At 40.1% G+C, this 7,385-nt stretch overlaps 1 protein-coding gene across 4 annotated transcripts in view; it reads left to right on the top strand.

Moving 5' to 3' along the window:
• Window positions 1–489: 489 nt before the first annotated feature.
• The window catches only part of TBC1D22A (TBC1 domain family member 22A), a 180,648-nt gene continuing 173,752 nt past the window's right edge, over window positions 490–7,385 (top strand). Inside the window, exons 1-4 of one of the 4 annotated variants that reach the window (XM_074166614.1) lie at window positions 490–687; window positions 3,409–3,465; window positions 5,686–6,026; window positions 6,752–6,931. In XM_074166614.1, the coding sequence (XP_074022715.1) occupies window positions 626–687; window positions 3,409–3,465; window positions 5,686–6,026; window positions 6,752–6,931 (640 nt within the window). In that variant the 5' untranslated portion in view covers window positions 490–625. The remainder of the gene's footprint in view (window positions 688–3,408; window positions 3,466–5,685; window positions 6,027–6,751; window positions 6,932–7,385) is intronic. The other 3 variants (XM_074166622.1, XM_074166632.1, XM_074166643.1) reach the window with 3 other exon arrangements.

The raw sequence follows: 7,385 nt of genomic DNA, 5'->3' as shown, positions 1-7,385 counted from the left end.
ATATTAAGGCCTGAAAACCCGCAGTACCATGAAATAAAACCTGACTTTACAGGGATACTTCAGTGAATCACAGATAGGAACCAAGAGCGGGGTCTCTGTACCATTACCGGCTGGCGCCTCACACACCGCCACAAGGCCTGGAAAGGGACAGCCTCCATGGCGCCAGCGGCCTCCACCTGGGTTTACACAGCGGCGACAGCGCCTGGCCGACGGTCCCGGTCCCGGCGGGCATCACCGCTGCCAGCTGCTTCCCCACCGCCTCGCTGCCCACCCCGGCCCCGGCCTGCCCAGGCGCAATAGGCTGGACGCTGCCCCTCAGCCACGACGGGAAGGGCGGCTGTGCCGCCACCGCAGCAAACTCTACCCCAAGGTCCCTTCCTCGCCCGCCGCCCAACGCTCCCGCGCTGCGATTGGCCCAACCTGAACCACCCGGCAGCACTCTCACTTCTGGTTGGTTGAAACCTCCGGGCCGCCTCGGGAGGCGAATGAAGAGCGGGGTTGTTTCCTGGTCCCAAGATGGCGCCGCTCAGTCCTGTTCCTGTGGAAAGGAACGGAGGAGAGTGAAGCCTGAGGGAGTGGGGTCGGGGTCCGTGCCGCTGCGGGGGGGGATGAGGTGACGGCCGCCATGGCGAGCGACGGGGGCAGGAAGCAGTTCTGGAAGCGGAGCGGCGCGAAGGTGCCGGGCAGGTGAGCAGAGCGGCGGGAAGGTTGGGGCCCGCGGGAGGCCCTGGCGCTGGGTTGCTCGGCCCCCGAGTTCTACGGGCCCTCGGCGGTCCTGGGCGCTCTGCAGGGAGCGTGTCTGGTCGGTCGCTGCTCGTAGCTGGGGCGTTAGTGTAGGGCCTCTCCATCCGCCCCTCGGTTCTCTCTCAGCTCAGTGCCCGGAGTGTTTTGGTGTTGGGCACCTCCACTTACTTGATCAAAGATCGCTGCTGGGTTTAGTAAGCATTAGTTATAACTTGCATCAGAAAAGTTCTTAAGTAATTATCTGAACGTGCGCGCCCAGCCTGATGTCATCATCAAAAGAATTAATGTGTTTTTGGGGATGTGTTCTCTGGAAAATTGTGAATGATAGGATGTGTTTGTAGTTCTTGGCAATCGTAGAACTCTAGAATGGTTAGAGTTGGAAGTGACCTTAAAGATCATCCAGTTCCACCCCCTGCTGTGTTCAGGGACACCTCCCACTAGAGCAGGTTGCTCAAAGCCCCATCCAGCATGGTCTTGAACACTTCCAGGGACGGGTTATCCGCAACTTCCCTGGGCAACCTGTTCCAGTGCCCCACCACCCTCACAGTAAAGAATCTCTTCCTAATATCTAACCTAAATCTACCTTTTTCCAGTTTGAAGCCATTACTCCTCATCCTATTACTACGTGCATTTGTAAAAAGTCCCCATCCAGCTTTCAGTGATTTAAGTTAAGTTATGAAGTTTTGTGACTTGATATAAGCTGTGATATTTTGAAACACTTCAAAGGAAACTATACTTTATAGGCAGATAGCCATATTTTAGTTTCTGCTTGATATTTTAAAATACCATCAATTTCTCAACTTTCTTCCTGAGGGATGAACAGTAGACCCAGCCAATGTATCATTGCTAAGAGTTACAAACACATTCTCCCATTCAAAATTTTCCGGAGAATACATCCCCAAAGTCACATTAACTCTTTTGACCATTATGTCAAGCTAGGAACATGTGTTCAGATGGTTATTTAATAATAACATTCTCTGCTCCCATCACTGAATTGCTCTCACAGTAGAGTAATTTGGTTTCTTTTGTTCTTTTTGTAAGAATGATGTGTATTCTTGGTTTCTAGAGAACAGTAACTCTGTATTTCATACCATTTACCTGAATTCAGCAAAATAATCCTGCTCATTGTTAAACTTAATCCATGGTCAGTTACCCACAAGCACTAACTGGTAGTGGTTTTGTTTCTCTAATTATAAACTAACTCTTTCAGTCCAAATGTTTTTGTCTGTCTGAACTTCTTGTTTTGTAGTTTTGCTGAGTCCTTTGGGGCTAAAAACACTTCTGACCCTCCTCGATTACACAGAGTCTATGAATAGTTGCAGTTAATTAATTTGCAGGCAACTGCAGGCATGTGGAAAAATGAGGACACTGTGGAGAGTGTGCTTTTGATTTTTATTTTTTGTTTTTCTCTAATAATGTGGAGAGGATTGTTAGAACTTCCTATTTGGGTGGATGCCCATCATGGTCATTCATAGAGTGAAGGAAAAAGCATATTCTGTCTGTATGCCAAAATGAGAAGTGACTCCTGACCCTCCCTTGAGTGTAGAGCAGGGGGGTGCAGAGACTTGACTGTGGAGTGTATGGTGTACAGTTGTGTAGAAAGACTGGTGCTTGATGGACTTTATTTGTATGGAATTGCATAAAAATTGATAGAGCCGCCCTCAGTCCTCTCTACAGTTAATTTCAGTACTGTTAATACTGCCCCTGTGGTGTAACTCTAAGTCTCTCTTAAAAGTTGTTACGATTGTGGTCTTTTTGACTTGGTTCTATCTCAGGTTTACGAAGGTCAGATGCATTTATATTTATGGTCTGGAGATTGTTTTTGATTTGTCAGGAGGGTACGTTTGTCTCCTTTTATGTGGTTTTTAGTACAGGTTTAGGTAGATGTTAAAGTCGCATATGATTTGCTCCCCTTGCAATCAGAGAGTTTTGTAGTAACAATTTCCATTATGAAGCCACATGTAAATCTTGAAGTGTTTTCTGTGGAGTTCTTTTTAACTATAAAATAATTTTATAGCTTAAAACTGGGAGGAAATAAACTTTTAGTTTGTAGAGAGTTTTATTATTCACACAGTAACAGGTTATTTTGTTAGAGATAGTAGTGAATAAGTCTCTCCTTTAGAAGCTTATTTATTTCAAAGCATTTGTTTTAAATACTCCCATGGTTTTTAATCTCTAGCATGCCATCTTTTGCATTTTTCTTTATCAGCCTTGTACAGTTAAGAATTGACTGGTTGGATTTTGAATGACAGGGATACATAGAAGATTCAATCTTTGCAGATGTTTCTTTGAGTATTTTTTTTTTTTAAGAGAGAAATGAAGAAATGATAAATCAGAAAAGAGAGAAAATTTAAGAGCAGTGTAGATTCTTATTCTGGAGTGAACTTTTTTTTGTTTTAATTCCTGCTCAGAAAAATAAATCAGTGTGAGTTAGCCTAGGCCTCAAAAATAGGTTCTGTTTGGAAAATTTATTATTTTTATTAAGGTACTCTTTAGTATACACTTAAATTTCAGCTTTGTTGTTTTCAGTGGTATGTGGGTTTCTTTGAAATGGAAAACTGTTGGAGCATTTCAGTTCTGTTTATTATTGGCTATTTATTTAATAAAACATTTGAGGGCTTTCTGTGTATTAGTTTTGTGATAACTCTTTTTCTTTTCCTTTAGTATTCAACATGTGTATGGAGCTCAGCATCCGCCTTTTGATCCATTATTGCATGGAACGTAAGTTAACGTAATATTTAAATATTTCAGGTAATTTGGACGACTTCTGCCTTCTCTCCTCTTTTTCTTCTCTCTTGGCTATAAAGCTTATTGTTAATCTTCCTGTTTCAGGTTTTGTCACAATCTTGACTTCTCTGTTCTGACTTCTCTTTTGTGACTTCCTGGTGCTTACCATATTAAGAGCAACAAATCAGCTGTTCAGTTCTTAACAAACATAGACTGCCAACTTTTAATATTTGTTTGCAGTGCCTTATAAATTGGAAATTGTATGGTAAATTCTAATCTTAATTTAGCAGATAAAGCTTACAACTCAGGTGTAAGCGGCTTTCCTGCATGTATCTTTCTGTTGATGGACTGCCTTTATTTGTCTGTTTGAAAGAGAAAAGAGTCAAGTCGTGGTGTAAATCATTTTGAGGAAAAGGTGGGCATTTTACTTGTGAGTGAGAAGACAGTAGGTAGAATAGATTTTACAGAGATTTAAGAGTTTATTGACTTGCATCATGATTATCGGATATCACAACACAATGTGCATGAAAGTGGTGACATTATGTTAAACATCATTAGTAACCAAATGAATTTCATGCTAATAACCCACAGCTAATGCAAGGGAATGATTTTCATCTCCTTATGGCCAAGGTGTTTAGCAAAATGCTGCATTCTGATAGCTGCTGCTTTTTATGTTTTATCTTTTTCTTTTTTTTGAAGACAGTTTGTTTTGAACTTTGTCAAGGAGAAAGTTGTTCTGGTTTGTTGGTTGATTTCACAGCTGCTTTGAAACTAGCATTGCTGTTAAAACATTGGTGTATGTGAGAATTTTGGTAAAATTGTATGACCAATGAAATGAATGACCAAATGCGGTAGGGACAAAATATAATGTTAGGAGGAAAAGTATTGGCTTGGAAGGAGGTCATACTTGCAGTGGTTTTTTTTCAAGGGCTAGTTTGAAATGGCACAAGAAATAAATGTGCTAGTTGATTCTCAGGTGATACAGAGTTGAAGGCAGTTGAAATGTGTTACCTTAAGAACTCAAGAAAAAGGAATGAGATGCATTGGTTCAAAACGTGGAGTTATAGAGAGACCCACTAATAAAAATTGAAGCTTATTGCTTGAAATAATGACAGAAGAGGAGAAAGACCTTGCTGTTGTAGACAATGATGACAAGTTCTGTGAAACTGTTAGTGTTGTAGCACCTGTTAGGAAAGGTATTCAGAAGCATTACTGACATTGTATGAAGACTGTCTGAGAACTTTTTATGTTTTCCAATTCTGGCTGCTTTGTCATAACAGAAAAAAGTTGAACTAGCATAGATGGAAAGACAGGGATGACCAGAAAGGGCAATTAAGTTATTGGCAGTAACTTTTTTTTTTTGAGGGCAGACTGGGAAACTCTCTCAACTTAGTGCCTTATTTAGCTGAAATCTGAAGGGAAATGTGATTGTTTTGCATTACTGTAAGTGAGAACAAGTGCTAAGCTTGGGAGGGATACTTGGTTCATCTCTTCTATTGCATGTTGACGGAGGGACAAAAGGCTAGGAGCTGATCAGGGTACGCTTAGGCTAGTAAGTAGGGGAGGTGTCCTGCCTATGAGAAGAGCAAAGTTCTGAAGCAAATTCATGCTGGGGTGCCTGAATGGGGAGGAATGATATATCCGATGAGTTTCAAGGTGAGACTTGATTTGTTTATGACAGTGATTGTATTACATGATTGCTTATGATGACTTAGTGGACCTGATGAGTTCATTACTGCTCCTGTGTTATGCAGCAATTGATTTGAAAGGCCTGAAAGCTCTACAGAAGTTTGTGATGAAGCAAGAGAAGTGCAGTCTGTCCTGTCTTACAAACTATTCCAGTAATATTTGTTTTAATTGACTTTGGGGTTGGTCTCTTTTTTTTTGGGGGGGGGGGGGGGGGGAAAGGCGGAAGCGGGGAGGGAGTCGTGGTGTGTCTGTTTTTTTTGTTTTATTTTTTTTAAGACAAGGGAAGGAAGGATTTGTTCAGATTCTATTCAAAGCCAAGAAGAGTCAGTTTTTACCTGTTCTTGTTCTCAGACATATTCAGCCGTATGTTATCACGGGTGGATGTAGCAGTAACATGAGTGGAGGGAAATAAATATTTCTACCTATATAATGTCAAGCATGGACTTTTGTTTTTTGGCACTGTCCATAGTGTTTTGCTTAGTCCATTACTAGTTCTCTAAATATTGTTTATTTGTTTCTGAACAGCTTGATAAAACCAGGTTCAAAGCCACCTGCAACTCCAGTGAAACTAAAGAAAGTCAGTACCTTCCAAGAATTTGAAAGTAACACAAGTGATGCTTGGGATCTTGGGGATGATGATGATGAACTCTTAGCAATAGCTGCTGAAAACTTAAATACAGAAGTGGTCATGGAAACGGCTCACAAAGTAATTCAGAATCACAGCAAGCTACAAGAACAGCATAAATTTCAGGAAGAACATCTACAGGAAGAAAAACAAGTAGAATCTTCAGAACTGACTTCAGTTCCATGTGGAGATAATAGGCTTGTTAAATCAGTCAGTGAAGGTCATACGTCGAGTTCATCAGGTATGTTACAAAATTAAAAATATGTTGAAAATCAAATGAGAGCTGTAATATTTGCCCTTTAATACATTAACTCCTTCCCAACATTTTCATAATACCACAGGAAAACACTGTTAACCAATATTGATTTATTTGAGGGAGATACTGCATGCCTTGGGTGAGGGGAGAATAATTAAACTTTAAGTTTTCAGCCTTAATACATTCAATAATGCAACTTCCTTCCAAAACTGAGGATGTATTTTAATGGTTAACTGCACCAAGATGTATGCAATTAATAGTATTCTTACTATTATGAAAAATTGTTACTAAAATGCAACTGTATAAAGTATATTGAAAAACTGGAGAAAACCATGCATGTCGACTAGGAGGTTCCATCCTCATGTGATCTGGTCTGTGTTTTATGTATAAACTTTAACTAATTGCAATGATTTTTCAGTGATTTTTTTTTTTTTTTTTTTGTTAGAATGGTGTGGGGGATAGAAACAGCTTTCCATAGCACAGAGATTTTACAAATCAACAGCCTTGCTGTTAGTATGATGTGTGTTAACTGTGGAATATTGCTTGGAAGAAGAATGCTTCTCTTGCTAAATCCAAGCCATTTGAAGTCCAAACTTTTGCTGTACTTGAGCTTACATTTCTCCAAAACATAATTCTATTTTAAATTTACAACTTAAATTCGTATTAGCTGAAGCTAACTGTTATGCTTGTATGCTGCTTTTTCCCTTCAGATAATGCTAGTGAGAATTCTTCCATGCAGAGATCACAGTCCCTTCCACAAACTTCCACATCTCCCTTGGTGATTAGAATGGCAGACTATAATACCTCAGTTATTCCTGCATTAACTGAAAGAGAAGCATCCCGATTAGACAAGTTTAAGCAGCTACTTGCTGGCCCCAATACGGATCTTGGTGAGTACTTCATATAGGAGCTATGAGTTATACCTAAATTATTCTTAAACTATAAATTTTTCCTGTTTGAGGTACTGTTCTGCCTGATAGTCTTGTTTGGATCTAATCCTTTCAACATTTAAAATTGATCTTGCAAAAGAAAGAATATAATTGAATGCTTGTAGTATTCATGCTTGTAATACGCAATTTGCATATGTAGGGTATTAGATGGCTTCTTGTTCTTTTCTTTCTCACATTATTTCTTCCTACTGGAGTAATCTCTGTCTGGAGAAAAAACAAAGTATAGTTAGCTGTGTTTAGTGTTAATGCCTCACAGTAGAACAGTATGCACTATAAGAATGATTCTCACGCTTAGAATTATGAATGTGAAAAATGATGAGGCATGGAAGTATTGCTGCTTTTCTACTCAGTGAGCATTCTGCATGTTCATGGACTGATACAGTAGTTCTGTGTC

This window comes from Numenius arquata, chromosome 2, assembly GCF_964106895.1.
Source record: "Numenius arquata chromosome 2, bNumArq3.hap1.1, whole genome shotgun sequence".
NCBI lineage: Eukaryota > Metazoa > Chordata > Aves > Charadriiformes > Scolopacidae > Numenius > Numenius arquata.
This window is presented reverse-complemented; position numbering and strand designations above follow the sequence as displayed.